The 20,408-nt window shown below is 44.0% G+C and overlaps 1 protein-coding gene across 1 annotated transcript in view; it reads right to left on the reverse strand.

Annotated features, from left to right (window-relative positions):
* Window positions 1–20,408, reverse strand: part of PKNOX2 (PBX/knotted 1 homeobox 2) — an 86,693-nt gene that overhangs the window by 4,083 nt on the left and 62,202 nt on the right. The window contains exons 5-10 of the mRNA XM_027710773.2: window positions 17,435–17,574; window positions 13,078–13,249; window positions 9,594–9,782; window positions 4,653–4,785; window positions 2,693–2,790; window positions 604–723 (exon numbers count right to left, since the gene is read on the reverse strand). Coding sequence (XP_027566574.1) covers window positions 604–723; window positions 2,693–2,790; window positions 4,653–4,785; window positions 9,594–9,782; window positions 13,078–13,249; window positions 17,435–17,574 — 852 coding nt within the window. The remainder of the gene's footprint in view (window positions 1–603; window positions 724–2,692; window positions 2,791–4,652; window positions 4,786–9,593; window positions 9,783–13,077; window positions 13,250–17,434; window positions 17,575–20,408) is intronic.

A 20,408-nucleotide genomic window follows, 5' to 3' on the forward strand; every position in this document is an offset into this window, starting at 1 on the left:
AGCTGCTGTTTTCTGCATTGCTGATGCCTTGGGGATCTCCCACCTTCCCAGAGAGCAAGTCTTTGCAACCAGTTTCCAACTGATTTCTTGGCTGAATGATGCAGGAAAAAGGGATTTTTAGCATTTTGCCTTTCTCCCAGCCCTGCTGAGGGGAGAGAATTCTTCTTGCAGGAAAATATTGAGGTTGCATCTAAGCCTACCTCCATCTCCAATCCCCCAAAATGGAGTGATTTTGTAATTCTGCATTTTGACTGACTGCTGATGTGCCACAGCCCTACCTATGAGGCAGCTTTCACATTTCAGCCTGCTAGGAAAGGGTATTCTGGAGCTGTTAACTGCAAAAAACCCACTCTATTATCCATCTGCAAAAGTTCAGGGAAGTCCCCTTTTAGTTTTGTTCCCTTCTTCATGCCTTGAGGGAACATTTTGCTCACCTGCAGTGAAGTCATGCCCAAAATACTACCAAAAATACAAGCAAAGCCACTTTGTGCCTCCGAATACAGATTCAGACAAACCACCACCTGGAACTGAACATTTTGGGGCTTTTTTTTTCCTTTTTTTTCCCCCCAGCTTGCAGGGTGTTTTGGCCACTGTGGTGCTCACCATGAGATGCTGGAAGAGCCAGGAGCGCATGATGTTGGTGGCGTGTTTGGGCAGGACGCCCCGTTTGTTCTTGGACTTCTTGTCCTCACCGTCAAGGAGGGAGGTGAGATCCAGGTTCACCTGCCAGGGGAGAGGGGTGGGGAGAGAATTGGTGGAAAGTGGCAATTGGCAGCCCAAAAAATGAGCAAAACCACCCCAGAAATGAGCAAAGCCAACCCAGATTGGGGGTGGGATAAGTGCAAAAAAACCAGCACTTACAGAGAGTATCTAAAACCCATTTCTCCCTCCACCAAATGTGCATTAAATCCTATATATCCTATAATATATAGTACACAATTAATACAGAATATATAATTTACAATATATAATATAGCATATAGAATAGAATGGAATATGTTTTATTATACATTATATCAGATATTGTTTTATATTATTATTATTATATTGCACAATATAATGTGCATTAAATGCACATTTTCTCCCAGGATCTGTATTTTTTATCTCCACTTTTTTGTTAATGCTTTGCAAGGGACAATGGTATAGTTGGGGACTGTGGTGATGAAGCCACAACCAATTTCAACGTGTGATTTAAGAGGAAAACACTTTTACCTTAAAAAAATCAGTGGAAAATAAACCCAAACCTCATAAAAAGATGATTTTCTCAACTGAAAGTTAAAACCCTGTCACTCACTGACCCCTTGCAAATCCAGGGTTCTCATCCAGCTGATTCCCACCACAAGAAAGATGCTCTTTCCCACCACAAGGAGGAAGATGTCCATTGAGCCAAAATTTGCTTTTTCCCTCCCCCAAAATTAAAAATAAGCATCTTGCTGCAAGAGAAGTTTTAATGAGGAGGCAGGAACCGAACGGAAATCTAAGCACTTGAGTTAAAAAGAGATTTTTTTCTTCCACCTCTTCATCAAAACACTTCTCCTGGATGAATTAAACATCAGGCCAGCAGGTCCCTGTGATTCCCCTGGGCTCCAGCTGAATAAATCATGCTGGCAGCACAGGAAGAGCATCCGGAGGTGCTTGTCCAGGGCTCTCTCCCTGCCCCAATATTCCCTGTGCGTGTGTTTTTCCCACCACAGAGGGTTTTGCTGCAAGATTTAAAGCTGTGATGGGGAGATATTAAAGAAGGACATTTTTTTAAAGCATTGCACAGGCAATAAAAGCTGGCAGGGAGGTGCCACCCCTTTCCAAAGTGCCGTTTATTGATTGTTCTGTAAGAGGCTCCTGCAACTAAAATGGAGCATCTCAGAAAAAGTGGGGGTGGATTTTTGCTGCTCTGCCCCTGGGAAGCAGCACAGCAGGAATGGATGGGGTTTTTTTCCCCCCCAAATTCCTGGGGAATGGAGGTTAGGAAGAACTCGTTGCCTTATTGCAAGAATGCAGGGAAACCCTGCGTAGCTCACTGCAATGCCAAAAAAAGAAAACCAAAAAACCAAACCAAAACTGGACTAAAACCAGAGCAAATGGTTAAAAAATATCCCCAAATCAAGGAAGCAAGATAAAACAAATGAGCCTTTCTCACAAGCTGTGATTGCAGTACTGGACAGGCAATGCCAGTGATCCCAGATCACAATATATATCAATACTGCTGATATAATATATCAGCAATAACATCTATCCTATCCTAGCCCATCCTATCCTTTCCCATCCCATCCTATCCTATAATATATAGTATACAATTAATATAGAATATATAATTTGCAATATATAATATAGCATATAGAATAGAATGGAATATGTTTTATTATACATTATATCAGATATTGTTTTATATTATTATTATATTGCACAATAGAATATTACGTGCATTGTTACATATTATATATTGCAGTATTCAGTAACAATAATATAAGTGTTGCTGTAACAACTTAGATCATTGCCATAATTCATTAGGCACCCCAAGGGCACTTGGCAGATGGATTTAATCAACGCTTCTTGCTAATTAAAAATTTAGGATACTCCCAGGGTTGAATTCCAACTCAGCATATTCCGTGAATTCGTGGAGAAACTGGGGGACTCTGCCTGCTGCAGTGCCAGGCGCTGGGTACAGGGGGGATTTGGGGTGGGAAGGTCTCACCTGGGCGTTGGGGATCTGCAGGGCACCGGGGGCGATGGCTTGGGCGAGGACCTGGCCCTGCGACGTCACCATGGTCACGGGCTGGTACAGGGCTCCACCTGTGCAAAGGAACACTCGTGAGGGCACTGAAACCCGGGGGGGGGTTTAGCTTAGGCCTTCCTGGTAACCAGGTCGAAAGCAGGGAAGTGGTCATGTCCCAGGATTCCATCCCATTGTCCTAGTTAGAACAGCTGGGACCAGTTCATCACTGGATGGGTGTAACCCAAAACTGGGTATTCCAGAGCCTTCCATGCCACTGCCCAGAAACTGTTCTCAATGAACCATTTACACCCTCTGCCCAGAGCACCCCTGACTCCTCAGGCTGTAAACTGGGTGTTCAGAGGCCTGGGAGACAGGAGGGTGCTCCTGTCCTCACACCCATTGTGGAACTGGGAGATAGGAGGGTGCTCCTGTCCTCACACCCAGTGTGGAACTGGGAGATAGGAGGGTGCTCCTGTGCTCACACCCAGTGTGGAACTGGGAGACAGGAGGGTGCTCCTGTCCTCACACCCAGTGTGGAACTCCCTGCCCTGAGGGAGGCACTGGGCATTCCTGCCTGAACCTGAGGATATATAATCTTGGGGTCTTGGGACTTTTTTAACCACTTGTGGGATCCAGAGGAAGACTGCAGATCACCACTCTCAACCAGACTGCAACCACCACTCTTGACTGGACTGCAACCACCACTTTTCAACCAGACTGCAACAACCACTCTTGACCAGACTGCACCAGCACCCTCACCAACAGATTTTCCCCTCTCCTTTTCCTTTGGACTCAGGGAGCCCAACGAACACCACTCTGTCCATGCCCCAGGGTGCTGGGTTATACATTTGGGTTTTGAGGGTTAAAACCAATTGTTTGTCTGTATAATCACACTTATTGTATTATTTTATTAAACTGTTATTCTGATTTATAATCTCTCTTTTGGGTTGGGTTCATTTCCCCTGCTGGTTTACCTTTAAACCAGCACACCGATTTTTTATGTAAGCAAGAGTATAAATAAGAAGGAGAGAGGAGGGTCTGCCCTCTTCTCTTCCACTGGACTTGAAAACAGCAGGTCCCTGCTTGCTTATCTGGGACTGAGGCCTGCTGTGGCCTGTTGTTTTCCCAAATCCAGGAGCAGAGATCTTGGTGGAGTGGCTTTCTGCTTTCTCAAGGGAAGCATTAATACTCTTAGTTTGCTAGCTCTCTATTAGCTGGGTATATCTGGATATATCTGGTTTGTTGGGGTTTTTTTCCCCTCTGTTTTTTGTTTTGGGGGTTGAGGTTCTCTTTCTTACATGTATATAGTGTTTTTATAACTGTAAATAAGTGTAAATATATATATACTGGTTTGAATCTGTTACTCTGGGTTCTCTGTTGTTTTTTTTTTCTTTTCCTTCCCTCTCTCCTTTGCCCAGAGAGAGGTTGGAGGGTGGGGGGAGACGTTCGGTGTGGTTCGGGGACTTTTGGGGTTTAGGTTCTCTTTCTTACATGTACATAGTGTTTTTATAACTGTAAATAAGTGTAAATATACATATATATATATATATATACTGCTCCAAATCTGTTGCTCTGGGTTCTCTGTTTGTTTTTTTTCTTTTCCTTCCCTCTCTCCTTTGCCCAGAAAGAGGTTGGAGGGTGGGGGGAGACGTTCAATGTGGTTCAGGGACTTTGGGGGTTGAGGTTCTCTTTCTTATATGTATATAGTGGTTTTACAACTGTAAATAAGTCTAAATATACATATATATACTGCTCCAGATCTGTTGCTCTGGGTTCTCTGTTGGTTTTATTTTTCTTTTCCTTCCCTCTCTCCTTTGCCCAGAAAGAGGGTGGAGTGACGTTCGGTGTGGTTCGGGGACTCCGTGGGGAGCCAACTCCAAACTGAGACAACCCCCCCAAATTCCTCCCTGCCCCCCCAAGCCTTCCCCGTGGCCCCTACCTGGCACGGCGGGCGAGCCACCGCCGGTGCTCATGGCCAGGTTGCCCGGTGGCAGCGCGGCCGCCGGCACCACGATGCCCGGCGGTGGGTTGGAGGCGGGTGGCAGGGCTGCTGGAGAGCTCTGCAGCATCTCCTGCAGGGGGGAGAAAAGCAAAAATATATGAAACCCGTGAATTTTAACACGAGAACTTCGCCCCGTTGCTCTTTATTTGTTCCTGCCGTCTAACAGTGCAGAAAAGGGGGATTTTTCAGGTTGTCACAAGAAAGAGATGGAAAAATAAGGATTTATGCTCTGCCAGGCTCCCACTTGGCATCTTCCCCACACTCACCTTCTTTATGCAGCCACTGGTTCCCATAAGGAAAAACGAAAGGGAATAAAAGGATCGGGATAGACCAGAAGCTGCAGCTCCTTTTCTCCACTCAACAGAACTGCAGAGATGGGGATCTGAACACACCAACCAATTAATTTTCCATCAAGCCCTGGGTGCATCATCCCACAGGGAGTTTGGGCACTCTGTGTCCACGCTGATGCATTTCCCATTGCTGGGGGGAGGGAAATGCCATCTCAGTGGTGTCCAAAAAGGCAGAATATTGGTAATTATTAGAAAAAGACATGAAAGAAATTCATGGTGTTTCTGCAATAGAACTGTGAAACCAAGGGGACCCAATGGAAGTGGAGGCTCTGCCTTAAAATAAATACAGAGAGATATCTCCAAGAAGATTTAAAAAAATATATTTTGCATACTAATTCCTCAGATTGCAAATGTCAGCCAAATTCTATTACACTTGGTAGTTTTGCTGCAGTGGAAAATATTTTATATTTTGAGACTCAAAGAAGTTCATGGAATTCTAGAATGATTTGGGTGGGAAGGGACCTTAAAGCCCACCTCATTCCAACCCCATGCCATGGGACACCTTCCACTAGCCCAGGTTGTTCCAAACCCCGTCCAACCTGGCCTTGGACACTTCCAGGGATGGGGCAGCCACAGCTTCTCTGGGCAACCTGGGCCAGGGCCTCCCCACCCTCAAGCTGAAACGTTTTTGGCAATTTTGAAACCTGAGTGTGAGAAAATACATCACTAGGGGTCTCTGCAGATCCACATCTCAGCACTGACCAATGGCAAAACACAATTTCTCCAAATCAAAAGTCACTTTGGTGAAGAAAAAGACCTGGCACAAAAAAATATCCTTTTTTCCAATAAGGCAAATATCCAAGTGCCCAAGTGTAAGTAAGTGCTAAAATTCAGTGCTATTGAGCTGCTGCTCTTCCCCTTGTGCTTTACACCACAGGCATTTATTTTCGTGCTTCACCCTAACTTTATGCAAATTACTTGTGCTGGGGGAAACTGGGATTAGTTGGAGAGAAAACAAACCCATGGTAAGGTGATCCATAAGGTCCCTTCATGAATGGATGGGTGGATGGAGATGAGAAAAGAGTTGGCTTTAAATAACAGAGGAATCCAGGCTTGTCCACAGGGAAAACTTGGATAAATTAAGATCTATATAGAGAAGCACTGCATGGATATTCACTAACCCATCAGCCTCCAACCACCAGCAACCTGGGCTAGTGGAAGGTGGCCCTGCCCATGGCAGGAGGTTGGAATGAGATGAACTTTAAGGTCCCTTCCAACTCAAACCATTCCATGATTCTATGGCGAAGGAATTGGAGAAGCAGAGGTGCTGTCCTGAAAATGCCCGTTCGAGCACTGCCAATGTGAAACAAGAGCTGAAAAATGCAAAATTTGGGTTCAATTTAAATGTCCCCCAGCAGCACTGGGGTCTCTGATGGGATTGGCTTTGTGGTGGGTTTTTTCTTACAAGTGATGACCCCTTGATGTCGAAGGGAAGTTGGACTGACTTTAAGCATTGGGTTAAATTAGTTAAGGGAGGACTCCACCATGAAAGAAGCACCTCCCCTGTCCCATCCCTGTCTGAAAAACTAAAAAAATATTTATTAAATGAAGGGAGGGGGTTAAAAATGGCCTGATACAGATTCAAGGGAGAGGAATGAAGCCAAGTGAAAAAAACCATCAAAACTGGCAGAAGGGGAATCGCTTGGTGGAACTGCAGGACACAGAGGCTACAACTCCTCCACAAAACAAAGCAGAGCACAAAATGAGAAAGCAATGGAGAAAACAGGGTAGAAAAACATCTGTAAGGTAATGAAGGTTCAGGGAAGGTGGGGAAACCCCTAACTTGTCACCCAAACTTGCCCAACACCAGGAGTCCTCTCTACACTTGGTGACATAAGAAGATTTAAACAAGAGTCAAAACACCTGTTTTTGAGTGTTCTCTCATATTCCATCATCTCCAAGCATTTTTTGCAATTCCAGAAATTCTTGCATCTCTTTTCAACGTTAGAAAGCACAAATAACACCAGGTCAAGGGCCTTTTTGGATGCCCCAGGGAAATCCAGCAGCAATGGTCCTGTGATGACATTTTGACAGCTCCAGACATTGTTTTCCCATTTTTGTTTGACATTGTTGTTACCGTGTATCCATATTTTTTAAACATTCTGTCCTGTGGTAAAAACTTTGAAAAAACCTGAAGCATTTCACTTTCATGGCAAACTTGGTGTATCTCCTCACAAAATGACTGTCACTCCTCCCAAACCCCAACAAAACCCATTTACTGAGAAACCTCATTCATTGATATTAATTGTATTTTGTCATTTAGACTTTTTTTTTTTCCAAATCCTAAATTAATGGCCCATTCACTCTTGCACCTTCCCTCAGCATGAGACAAATAGGTCAATAATTAGAGAAATCATCCCACTTGCCATTTTTTAAACACTGATCCCATGAATTTTCAGCTCTCTGGAGCATCCTCAGCCCTTAAAACTCAACTGAGGGATACAGTGTTTCCACCCTTAAAACTCAACTGAGGGATACAGAGTATTTCCACCCTGGTTTTTTAAGCCTTTTCCATGCAAACTCAAGTATCCTCAATGAGTTTAAAGTTGATGTTTCTTAGTTGGATACTTAGAAAATATTTGCCGTTGTACTGTCAACAGCATCTCGTCCTCATCCAAGGACCAGACGAGACAGTGGCTCACTGGGAGTATTTCAGCTCCTGTTGCCTGCTGAAAACCCCTTAGTCTGTTGAGTGAACATCTCCCCTCCAGCTGGGTCTTTCCTGGGTGTGTTCCCATTTATTCAGCAACTGCTTTCAAATCCTCACTTGAATTCCTCAACTTTCAATTCTTGCCCGGAAGGGAAACGTCGGCGGCTCCGGGTTTGCAGGAATCAGAGGCAGCTTGGTACCTCTCCATGGGCCTGATTATTTCCCAAAGACTTGTGCTAATTTTCTGATATGATCCCCACCTCTTTGTGAGGCGCTAAATCCTCATTACTTCTCCTGACCGACGCATTCTAATTAGATCAACACTTTGGAGGGGAAAAAAAAAAAAAAAAAGAGGAAAGGAGAGAGAGGGGGGGGGAAAAAAAACCCCACAATAGCCACAGGACGGCTTTCCATCTCATTAACTCCCTCACTTATTATTTTCATGAAAATTACTGATAAAAAACGTGCATCTCCATTTGCTGGGACCGGGAGCTTCGTCGGCTCATATCTAACATCTCTCTCATCACCCGGGATGTGAGCTGTTGCCATGGCAATGCACAATAATAGAAACTAATAAATTACAAACGAGATGCTCGTTGAGCAATTATTGTTCTCTTTTATGCAAGTGTCTTGCTAATTTTGATCATAAGGAATGCTACCATAAAGCAGCGAAGGGATAATAAGTCCATTTCTAGAGATTATTAGAAAATAGAGTGAGGATGGGGTTTTTTAGATCAATGATTAAGTGGTTTGGTGCTTTCAGGGAACCCAAATGAGAAATGGAACTTTTCTGGGGGGTTTTTCCTTCATAGTGCTGGGAGCTTCAAACTCTGTAGCACCCGGAGCTGGGCTACTAAAAATGCTATTTATTTTTCCTTTCCATCACCTTGAAATGCCCTGAAAAGCCCTAAAAAGCCCCCACAACCCGCCTCCTTTTTAGGGAGAACCCCAGGAGCTGCCTGGGTTATTTTGGGTTGGCTGCAGTTATTCCTGGTGGGATTGTACAACCCTAAATTTCTCATTTTTCTACCCCCAAAAACTGAGTGTCTGAGACAGACAAATCCCCTAGAGACATGCAGTATATCAAGTTATTTGGGATGTAACCAGTCAAGATTTATTCCCTGCAGTGCAGATGCATGTGAAAACCCCAAAACATGGGCAAGTTCTTTTCCAAATATTAAAGTTACAACCCCTTATTTTGCCCCAAAAACCACCAAGGTGCAGCTTGGTTTGGCCACTTCAGTTGATATTTTTGCAATTCTCAGAAAGAGAACATTTCCCTGTACTCTTCCACTATGCTTGAGGCACCAAATGTTTTCTTCTCACAGCTAAAATCCAAGTTATGCAAAAAAGAAGCGAAGGGAATGTTGATCATGCTGGGGAAGAACTGTAAGATGTGCTGAGGCCCCAGAAAAAGAGCAGTGAAGCCAAAAAGGGTTATCTGAGACCCAAAAATCTGTTGAGCTGCCTTGAAACAAACAGGGAGAGAGAAGCAGTGAAGAAAATCACAGTGTTTCTGCCCCTCCTGCCAATAATTACTATTTTTTCACGAAAAAAAATGCTGATTTTTTGTTGATATTCCTTCCCCTCACATTTCATTGCTGCAGCATTAGAGTTTAGGAGAAGTCCTCCACTCTCCTTTCTGCAGAGTCACAACCATTGTGGGTTGCAGCTCTGCCATAAAAATAATTAAAATAAAGAAAAAAATCAACCACAGCGTCACTTGATATACGAGCAAGATACAGAGGGGTTTTTTTTTCATTATTGGGGACGGATTTTGAGGAGGCCACAACTGTTGTAGAGCAGCTCTGAAGCCTTGTTGGCCCAACTTGGCCAAGGTGCAACGATGGAGAGTAGAGAGGAATTTTAAGGAGTTACCTGGGGGTGGAGGCTGATGGAGGAGGGGTTGGGGGAGTAGGGCCCCCCCAGGTCATTCCTGAGTAGGTTGTCACTGTGCATCTTGGTTTTGAGGCAGGTGATGTAGCGGTTGCAAAAGTCCTTGCACAACTCATTGACCTTCTCCAGCTCCAGGAGGTGGATGCGCAGCACCTGGATCGCCTTCACCATCTACGCAAGGGCACACGATGGCAAAGTTAAAAGAATGCTTTTCCTCAGGGAAAAAACACCCAAAAAAATCAGTATTCTCACCCCAAAATCAGTGGAACTGATCCCTGTGGTAGAAACAAATTAATTTCCTTTCTCGGCACACCAAAAAAAAAAATAAAAAATCAATATTCTCGCCCCAAAGCCCATCCCAGAGCCCATCTGTCTGCACATCTGCATTTCTTTTCCTTCCCCATCAATGAAATTCCAAAGAGGAAAAAAAAAAAATCACCAAATTCACCGTTACCTTCGTGGGAATTGCTTCCTGTGCCTCCCTCCCCTCCCCCTCCCAAAAAAAAAAAATTCCAAGCCAAAACCCTGGATGTTGAAAAGTGTTTGGTTATTCTCCAGAGGCCACTTCTTCTAACAAGATTACGGGGCTGCAACTCAGCCGTGAGCTGTTGCTGGTGCAAAGCCTGGGCCTCATTAAAACGTACCCCATAAACCTTAAAAAATTTACACATAAAACATTCCTCTCGCCGAGCTGAAACCTTAAGTTTTATAGCTGCTGTTTGAAATCTTGCATAATATATAAAATTTCAGCTATTCACTCCGGGGCAATAAATCCCGTTTTATGTAACAGAGCGTCTTTGCATTTCAAAGGGTGTTTTTAACTTGCAAATTTTAGTGGTCATCTTTACAAACTGCGAGTCGCCACGGTTGGGAAACATCCTGAAAAATTCCAGGGCCAAACTCCAGCGGTGGCTCCGCCACGGAGGAAGTGAATTTTTGGTTGGTGAACAACGGGGATGATGGGTTGTGGATGGAAAGATTTTTTTTTGGGGGGGGGGATTGGGGGGGTTTTTTGCTCTTTTTTCCCACTTTTTTCCCCCCCTTCCTCTGCAGGCAGAGCGCGAGGCGGAGGTGCCGTGCCCCGGCTTCCCGCGTCCTCCCAGGGCTCAGCGGCCATGAAAGTCAATATTCAAGGGCAAAGGCAGGAAGACCTGACACATATATGTGTAAAAAATAAATCTCTCAATTATCTCAGCTCATTTGCTTAGGGTCTCATTTTATGTCCCTGCTCCGCTGCGCCGTATATCTGTCCGGATAAAGAGTTACAGTCGGACGGCGGACGTGCGCGGGGTTGTAAAAAATACAGATGCTGAATTAATTGACTGTGTGGCACTCGGCAGCTGATTGAGTTGATAATGGTGAGATCTGACCTTTTTCTAATTTCTAATTATGTGCATCTTGGCGGTGAGGAATACATGACTCTTATTCTAATGATAGCTAATGCCACTGGCCTTTTCATCCCCGCTTTGCCGTCGCCGCTTTTCCGGCGAATCGGTGACCTCAAAAAAAAAAAAAGCCACCCACCCAACACTGAAAAAATAACAATGTAAACAGGGGAGAAGTGCCAGCTCAAGAACAGGTGGAAATGTTGAGTTTTGAGCACTGCAAGACTCTTTTCGCCCGGAATTCCCTTCAGCCAGTGCCTCCCACCAACAGGAACGGTGCTTCTTCAGCATCATGTTAAAGGTCTCCCCTGTCTTGATGCAGGTGTTCCACACTGAGCAACCTGGATGGCTTTTGGAGGAGTTCTGGGTGTTGGGTAGAACGTACACATACAAATATATACTAGAAATAGGGCAAACCCACATACACAGGGACACAGATATAGCTACAGATATGGATATAGAAAGATATAGCTATAGATAAATATGAATATGAACATATTGAGTGCAGCAAGGTTATACAGGGGATCAGTGCAACTGCCCACGGCCAAATTTCACCTTGGCAGCAAGAGTTGCTCCAAATATGCCCAAAGAACATGATTATTGTGTGGGGTTTTTTTAAGAAACCGCAAAAAAAACCCCAGGGAAAATAACCAGTGTGGACACATTTGCTGCACTATCTGCTGAAGGTGTTTCACCTTGATATGTGTAGAAATAGGTTTTCCTTCCCCAAAATTTTAGAATTTTTTTGTTGCTTCACCTGGCTCCATTCCTCTCCTCCTGCTAGATCATTACACCCATTTTTAGCTATTTTAATGCAATGGGGTTTTGTTGGTGTATCACAGCATCAGATGCGTGTTTAGTCCCAAAACTGAAATAATCCAAAACATTGGCTAGTTTGGGGGTTTTTTTGATTGCTTGTCCCAGAGTGATTTCTGTTCTTGACTACAGGTTATTGCAAAATGGGTTTAGTAACATGCAAAAGGGCTTTGCACAGCCTGCAAATTTTTTGGAGGGCATTCCACGGGCTCTTGGTTTAGGGATGTTGCAAAAATCTCCTCCACGAGCTGAAATCAGGCACAAAACGTGTGGGATTTTACTCCATCTTGAAACCACCTCTTGCATTTTTTAGGAAAGCAAGTAGTACTTGCACCTAGATGAGCTTTGCCCTTTCTTCTTCCCTTTGTGACAGATCATCATCCGAAATCACCTTCTTGATATCTGTAATACTTAGAAAAAGCTGCCTTTGAGTTGCCTGATTTTGCTTCTTTTCTGGGATGGAAATCCCTCTTCTGCACATCCCAGGGAACACACCAACACCCAGGGAAGGTGTTTTGCTCTTTGCATCATCAGAGGTGGGCAAAATTGCCCCTTAAGGCCTTGACAATCTGTTTGCAGAGCATTAGGATGTTGCCACACACCTGTCTACCCACACTTGCCATGGAGACCACGTGTGGATGCCTTCCAGACAAAATAATGGGATTTGGGGATGCTTCCTGAGGTCTGCACAAGACAGAAGCTCCACCCCAAGCACAGTCTTCTGAGGCACCTTCCAGCAGCAATGGGTACAGTAGGAAATTGGGGTTGCAGTGACAGGGAAGCCATCAAAACTGGTCCAGTGTGTCCCAAATCATTGATACCCTATGGAAAAAGCTCTCCCTTTGCCCTGCTTCTAGGACAAGAGCTGGCCATCACACTTGGAACAAGGTGGTGCCAGACAAGAATGCTGATGCTATTGAATGTTGCACTGAAGAGCAGGAATTCCTAGAGAGATTGCAAGTTTGGGGGCACAAACCATCCAGTGACCTCGGCTGTTTCCAGCAACCTCGTTGACCCCATGGAGTTTGAGTGGGAAAACCAGCCAAAAATGGGCTAGGGGTTTGTTCTCACAGGGGATCTTCTGGAAAAGGTCTCAGAGAAGGTAATGGAGAAGGTGTCACAAGGTCTATGGAGAACATTGCCAAGAGATCCAACACTACAGAGCCCAAAGACATGGGGGCAGGTCTTAATTTGCTCCTCACCCTCCACCTTCTTGCCACCCCCCCCCCGCCAAAAACCATCTGCCAAGCCTCAGCTGCCTCTACCAGGTTGTCCAGCTCGGGGTCATCACTGAAGAAGGGCTTGTGCTCCTGCTCCTGCTGGTGGACAAAGTTCTCGATGTCGACATCGAAGCTGGCTGAGGTGATGCACTCAGAGCCCTGCGTCGCCTGCTCACACTTCTCGAAGAGCAACGTCAGCAGCGGGAACAGCGGGTGCCTGCAGAGGACAAAGGAGACCCCCATAATGACCACTATTTTAGGCCACATGTCCATCTTTACCCCACATCATCCATCCATCCATCCATCCGTCCTTCCCCTCCCAGCTCGTAAGAACCTGGTGGTGCAAACCTCACTACCAAGCCATGCTGGAAGTGCTCCCTCCAGACCTTTTCCAACAACAAAGCTTAAAAATTGCAAAATTCACCATCTCCTCCATCAAGCAATGACTCCTCCCAATGCCTTGGTGTTTTCCATCTCTGCACCAAAGCTGGCATTTCCTACATATTTTACCACAGACAAAAAGGTGGATGTCTTGGAGCCATCTGCTGTCTCGGTGCCTTTGCATTTCAAGGACAGAAAGGCATCCTGCTCTTTGATGGTAACACTTTACTTCAAATCACCTCTGTTTGTTGGACATGATGGATGGGGACTCCCACATGCCTGCAGCATCCTATGGACCAACCCTGCTTTGGGTTGCCCCTCCACCAAGAGGTCTCTGCACCTCTGTCGAGTCCACACAGGTGGGTCCAATCCCACTTCTTTCTTACCAGGAGAGGACTCTTAAAAACAAAGATTTATAGTTCCTCTAGAAATCCACGATTCTCTCCAATAATGATGCTGAACTGATGCCATATAAAATGCAAATACACATACAGCACCAAAGCATGTGGAGAGTAGGGGGATGCAGACTAGGGGTTAACCCCAACTCCAGTGAGCCTCTCCAGCGGTGCAAATTAAAGTAAAAAAGTTTCACAGAGTCTTTCAGGGCAGAAATGCAAAACAGTGGTCTCCCACAGCACTCCAGTCATCCCAGCACAACGGGATGGGCTCCACCATTTTATCTCCAAAAGATGTCCCAAAAGATGATCACGACTCCCTTCCCGACAGCCTTTTTGAGCCGGAGTCAGGCGAAGGGGTTAAACCCCCCGGCTAAGTCTTCATTTGCAGCCGTTAATACCACAGCATATTATAGTTTAATCTGTCCTGATCCTGGTTTAATGCAAGATTCACTGAGGCTGGAGCGGAGGACGGCGAGGGGGGGAAATCATTTCATAATTTCAGCAGCCCCGCCGGGGCTTAGCCGGGGGATATGAAAGGCAAATTCCAGGCGGCGGCTTGAATTATTGGGACTTATGAACTGGTGGCACTGCAGCAGGTGCCTGCTCCCATTTCCAGGGCCACTCCATCAATTAGGAGCAAAGGCACGGAATTACCCCAGGCATGGGGGTTTGGGGAGGGGGGAAGGGGATTGCAGCCCCCGAGCAATTTGTAGCCCCTTTGCTTTGAGGGGTTGCATCGATCAAGGGGGGATTAAGGCCGGCGTCGCCCCGTGCTCTCCAGCATTAATAACAGGGGCAGGGCTGCTGTGGACCCCCAGGAATGTTCTGGAGCTGGAGAGGAGGAGGAGGGGGATGCACATGGCTGAGGGGAGAACGGTTTGCTTTTCAGTTGGAATTAAACTAAAATAAACTAAAAATTTAAGGCAAAATAAAGGGAAGCAAAGTAGAACCCGACCCGACCGAATCTATCGGTAAATAAAATTAAATGAAAGGAAATAATAAATGAAAACACTAAACAAAATAAACATTAAATAAAATAATAAAATGATAAAATAGCAAAATAATAAAATACAATAAGGGGGAAACCAGGGAGGCAAAATCCCCAGGGATGGGTTAAGGAAGAGCACTGAGGGCACTCTGAGCACAGAGGCAAGGACTGCTGGAATTTGGGGGTTTGCCATGAGCCATGTGCTGAATTGTTGTGTTTCTGTGAGGGCTTTTGCATTTTTGCATGGGGAAAACCCCAATCCCAACCACCATTTTCTCCATTTCCAGCCTTTCTGTGGCCACACCAGGCAGAGGAAAGGCCGGGCCCACCACGGGGGTTTGCAGGTGGAGGTTGTGGCGTAAAAATTGAGCTCTGGAGCCCCTCCTTGCTATGAAATTTGCAGTGGGGAGAACAGATGGATATCCAGGATGCACAGGGGAAACAGAAGGATTGTCCTCACTCCTGGCATTGCACAGGTGGAAAACCACCCCTATGGCACGAAGGAGAGTTTGGGGATGGAAAAATCTGCTTTTGCTGGATACGGTCTTGCAAAAAAAAAAACCACCTGTGTTGTGGTTTTTTTTTTTTCCAGGGAATCCTCCAAATGAAAGGGCTGAACCAGCCCTGACATTTTCCTGCAGGAGAGAGGTCGTTTGCAGCCACTAATAAAAAGGATTCGACACGGGCTAATAAAGAGGAATGAATTCCTCTAATGGCCTAATTTCCCATCTTCAGCCAGGCTCGAGCCAGTGGCACTGTGGGCACATCACAACAGGAATTTTTGGGGTTTTTTTCACCCCTTTCCCCCTCAAAAAAAGAGAAGAAAAAAAAAAAAAGGAAAAAGCAAAAAAAAAAAAAAAAGAAACTTAATGCAAAGAAACTCAGCCATTTCCCACTTGGAAAAATCCAATTTGCGGTGCTCGGGTGGTTTAAGCACCATTTCCCTTCAGAAGCATCATTTTTTTCAGGTCCAAAAATCCACTGGGAAGTCCCAGGCCCACTGTTGCATAAAGTCAAGAAAACATTTAAGCTGGAAAAAAACTGCAGAGAAGTGACACTGCTGGACCAGTCTTGGCCAAGCTGCTCCCACACCAAGCAGAGAGGGGGAAGATTCTTTTTTTTTCTCCCTTTTTTCTATTTTTTTAATGGGTGATAAACCTCCTGCTAGAGCATAAAACCCGGTGGGGTGACTTGTCCATGGTTTTTTATATTTCCCATCACATTTTGCCAGCAATTTCCCTCCAGGTTGATCAACAGACACTTACAGCTGATTCTTTCTGCCTTGGTGCAATTATTGAAAAGTGACAAAAATCCATTTTTTGGGGGGGGGAGGAGGGCTGAGAAAATCCTTGTGTGCATTTGACAGCTAATGACATACCCACCATCCATAATAACCGTTGGAGAGGGGAATATTCATCCAAAAAGGCTCATTTTAGGGATAAAAATTTATCTGGGGGGTCATTTGGCTGGAACCCAAAAATAAGCATCTCAATTTGGGCAATGAGTCCACACATGGGACTAGGCAACAAATTTTCCCCCACTTTTCTAGGTGGGAAATACATCCCACAAGGTTTTATTTGCACGTTTTTCATGTTCAAATTTAGGCTGTGAAAACTCCAAAGGTGGTTTGGGTTTTTTTTGTTTTCCTTATCCCATGAATGCTTCAACAAAACTCCTCCTGGAAGGGCAAAGGGAAGGTGGTTTTGCCCTCAAATGGCTTTTTTTGCATTGAGAAAATGATTTTCAACACTGGGAGAACTGTGTCGAATAATCTTTTGCATTTTCCTGGGAAAGAGTGAGTTTATTCCACACTTTCATCTGCCTTTTCAGACCTTTCAGCCTCGTAATATTTGAATATTTGGAGTACAAATATTTTAATTCCTTCAACTCCAAGCTGCTTTTTTTTTTTGTTCACAAGCCATCACAGCCCTGGCCATTGACAGGGGGTTAATCCTTAACCTTAAATCTTAATCCTAATTATATTAAAATATTGTTACATCATTACTGTTCTAATATTGTAAATAATCACATCTCCCTTGTATCATTATATATTACTTATATAATTATACTATTTACATAATTAGAATATTACTTACAGCAATTATACTATCACATTACTGCATATATTACAATATTATATATTATTATCCCCAAAGTGACACGAAAAGTGGACTGAAGGAGTCATCCATCCTGTATGGATCAACAAACTGCACATTTCAGGTTAATAAGTGACTTTATTAATTATTCAACCCCAAATCACACAGCTTTGCCCCCTAAAAAGATTAATCTGGGGTTTTTTTGAGGGTGAATATTTTGGAGAGGTTGGGGGGAGACGCTGCAAAACGAAGCACATGAAGGAGCTCCACCACCATGAGCTATGACCAATAGGTATTATTGAAAAAAAGGAGCTAATTGCTAATTCCCCCCTTCTAATGCTAATTAATGCATCGGAAGAACAGATTAATAAAGCATTATAACAACGGATGCATCCAAGGATCGAGGGGGGAACCTGGGCATTAATTAATGCCTCGCCGAATGGGCGCGCCAACCATGCATTACAACAGCGAGCCATTAATTAGACTGCATTAATTAATGCATTAATTAATGAATGCACGCTGCAATTAGCTTGCATCACCTGTAGACAGCCCTCTTGTCGGCCTCCAGCTGCGCCTGGGGGTCTCCGCCCGTGGCCGGCACCGGAGTGTTGGCGGCCGCCGCCGGCGTGGCGAGATGCACGGGCTGTGCCTTGGTGGGCTGCTGGGCTGTGGCTGTCATCTGGGAAGGGGAGAGGGGGGAAAAAAAAAAAAGGGAAGAAAATAAAATAAAACACTAATAGCGTTTGTTGTGCTTTTCGGCCGAGTTTTTTCGGGATTTTGGAGAATCGGGAGGCGGCGGCGCCGCGACGGGGCTCGGAGAGGGAGGTAAAATGAATATATCTGCGTTTCATCTCGGCCTGGAAAGGGCAGGTTTAGGGTTTTAGTGCCTTTTTTTTTCCCCCGCTTTCCACTTGGGGAAAATACAGGAGGAAAAAGCGCCGCCGTCCTTCCCTCCTGCGGTGATTTCGGGCGGGACGTTTCGCACGAGCCCCAGGTTAAACCGGCTGCGGCGCCGCAGCCTTGCCAGGAGCTTTCTTCAGAGCAGGTATTACTGTCTAGACACATTCATTTTCCACTTTATCCCAAAATTAGGCGAGCCTCTTCCAACTTGCCAAGCCCAGCAATGACTCATCTCGGCGCCGCGAGAAGACGGCCCAAAAAAAGAAAAAAATCAACCTTTTTTTTTGGTGCCCGCGTGCGAATCACCCGTTTTTAGCCCAGATGCTGCCCAGGATTGCTGACATCCCGGGGATCTGCTGTGTCATAAACGATCCTGACGACAAACTTGGTGCTTATTTTAAAATCTGGAGTTATTTTGGGTCTGTAGGATGTGAGATGTGCCCTCGCCAGAGCTCCTGCAAATCCCTGCACACCCCAAAACTGCCGCTCTCTGGTACAAGATAACACCTACTTAGGGGAAATTCTCCCTTAAAACTGACAATATCATTAAAAAAAACCCCTGAATGATCTGCTGCCAGGCTTCAGACGGGTCCAAGCTTTGTGTTATCCTCACGAGATTCCATTAAAAAAAAAAAAATCCAGTGGGAATGTGAAGCGAGAGGGGCTCAAATGCATCAGCAGTGCCCCAAATACGGTGGTTTTAACCAAAAATCTCAGCAGAGAATTAATGCAAAGTGGTTGTTTCACCTGCTTTGCTGTCAAAATTTGTAAAAAATAAGCATTTGCTTATTTTCACCAATAAATGTTCAATCCTCCCTCGAGGTAGGGAGCAAAAGGAAGCTCTGGCTCTTGCTAAATATTAGATTTATCATTTATTTATTGTCTACTAGACTTATATATACTTATTTCTGTGTGTATATGTAATTATGTATTATCTATATTTGTATAATGTTTCTTCATTTCTGTGTAGATCTCCATATAAATAATACATATTATTTGTCTGATACACTCCCATATTTATTTCTGTGTTTATTTATACAGAAATGTGCTTATAGGTATTATTTATTTATTTATTTGTCTGATATGCCTCTAGATTTCTTTGTGATCATTAATATATCAAAATGCTAATATGCATAAATTACTATGTAATTCATTATTATATATATTTATATATATATATAAAGCTTTATAAACCCAAGCTGGACCAAAACCACGACACCTTTTGCTTTTAAAATATTTGCCTTTAATATCTCCTGCCTGACCTTTTGCTGTCGCTTTTTTCCTCACTTTTTTTTTTTTTTCCCCCTCTCCAATCTCCTTTATTTTTCATAACTCCAAAGTTTGGCTCCAGCACCTGCAAATTCACCCAGCACTATTTAATTTCCAGCTCTCCCAACTGAGCAGCCACTTTGATTTCTGTCCTTCTTCCCTTCCCTGGTGCTAAAGAAACGAGGGGAATTTGGGCTCCCCTTCCCCTTCCAACCCCAGCATTTGGGATTTTCCTTTTTCCCCCCCTCATCTTCCACCTAAAACCAAAATGCCAGCAGCTTTGGGGATGCTCCAGCCGTGCCACTGAACATCTTCCCAACCTCCTCCTCTTTCTCCCCTTTTTTTCCCCTATTATCTCCCTTGAACATTACAGTTCTGTGGGAGAAAAAATGGCTTTTTCCCCCAATCTTTTCCCTTTTTTTTCCCCCCTCATCACACTCATTTACCAGGATTCCAAAGCCCTTTTTGCATCCGGCCCCGAAATCCTGCCAAGCGGATATTTCCAGCCAAGTCTGCAACTAATTGAGCTCTTACCCAAAAAAAAAAAAAAAAACAAGCCTCCTCTGGGGCTTTTACCTCGCAGCCATTACCTCACCTTGGACTAAAGAAAAGAATAAAAAATAAGCAAAAATAATTCCAAGTCCGTGGAAAAAGAGGTGAGATGATGCTGGGATGGAGGGATTTGCAGGTGGACAGGGAGGAAGGCAAAAATGGAGCCAAAAATGGCTTTAAGGGGAGCAGGTGGGGATGGGAAAGGAGGGAAAAGGCAGTGGGAAAATGGGGAAATAAGGGGAAGATATTTGGGCATGAAAGTTGTAGGCATTGAAAAAAAATGCAGGTTTTGAGGTTTTTTTTTTCCCCTGGAATATGTCCAAAAAGAGTTGCAGGGGAGGAAAAAAAGGAAAACAAAAAAAAAGAAAAAAAAAGTACAAAATACATGTTAAAAAATGTAGAGAAAAGAGTAAAAGAAAGGTAAAAAAGAATGTAGATAATAAAAATAATTATGTAAACTGTTAAAAATACATTAAAGCATGTTTAAATATGTTAAAAAAAGTTAAAATATACGTAAAAATATATAAAAATGTAAAAACATGTTCAAAGTATGTTTACAAATACGTCGGCAAAAGTAAAAGTTTTAAAATGTAAAAAATACCTTTAAAGACAGAAAAATGAAAATATGTTTAAAAATAATGTATTTAAAATGTGGGAAAATGTAATTGATACATTTACAAACATGTAAAAACCTCAAATGTTTTCAAATGTAGAAAGCACATTAAAAGATGTTAAAACACTACGACAGTTCTAAAATTATGTTAAAGATGTTCTTAAAATCATGTTTAAAAC

Source organism: Pipra filicauda, unplaced genomic scaffold (genome assembly GCF_003945595.2).
Source record: "Pipra filicauda isolate LSUMZ 115617 unplaced genomic scaffold, ASM394559v2 scaffold339_size799093_pilon, whole genome shotgun sequence".
In the NCBI taxonomy this organism is placed as follows: Eukaryota; Metazoa; Chordata; class Aves; order Passeriformes; family Pipridae; genus Pipra; species Pipra filicauda.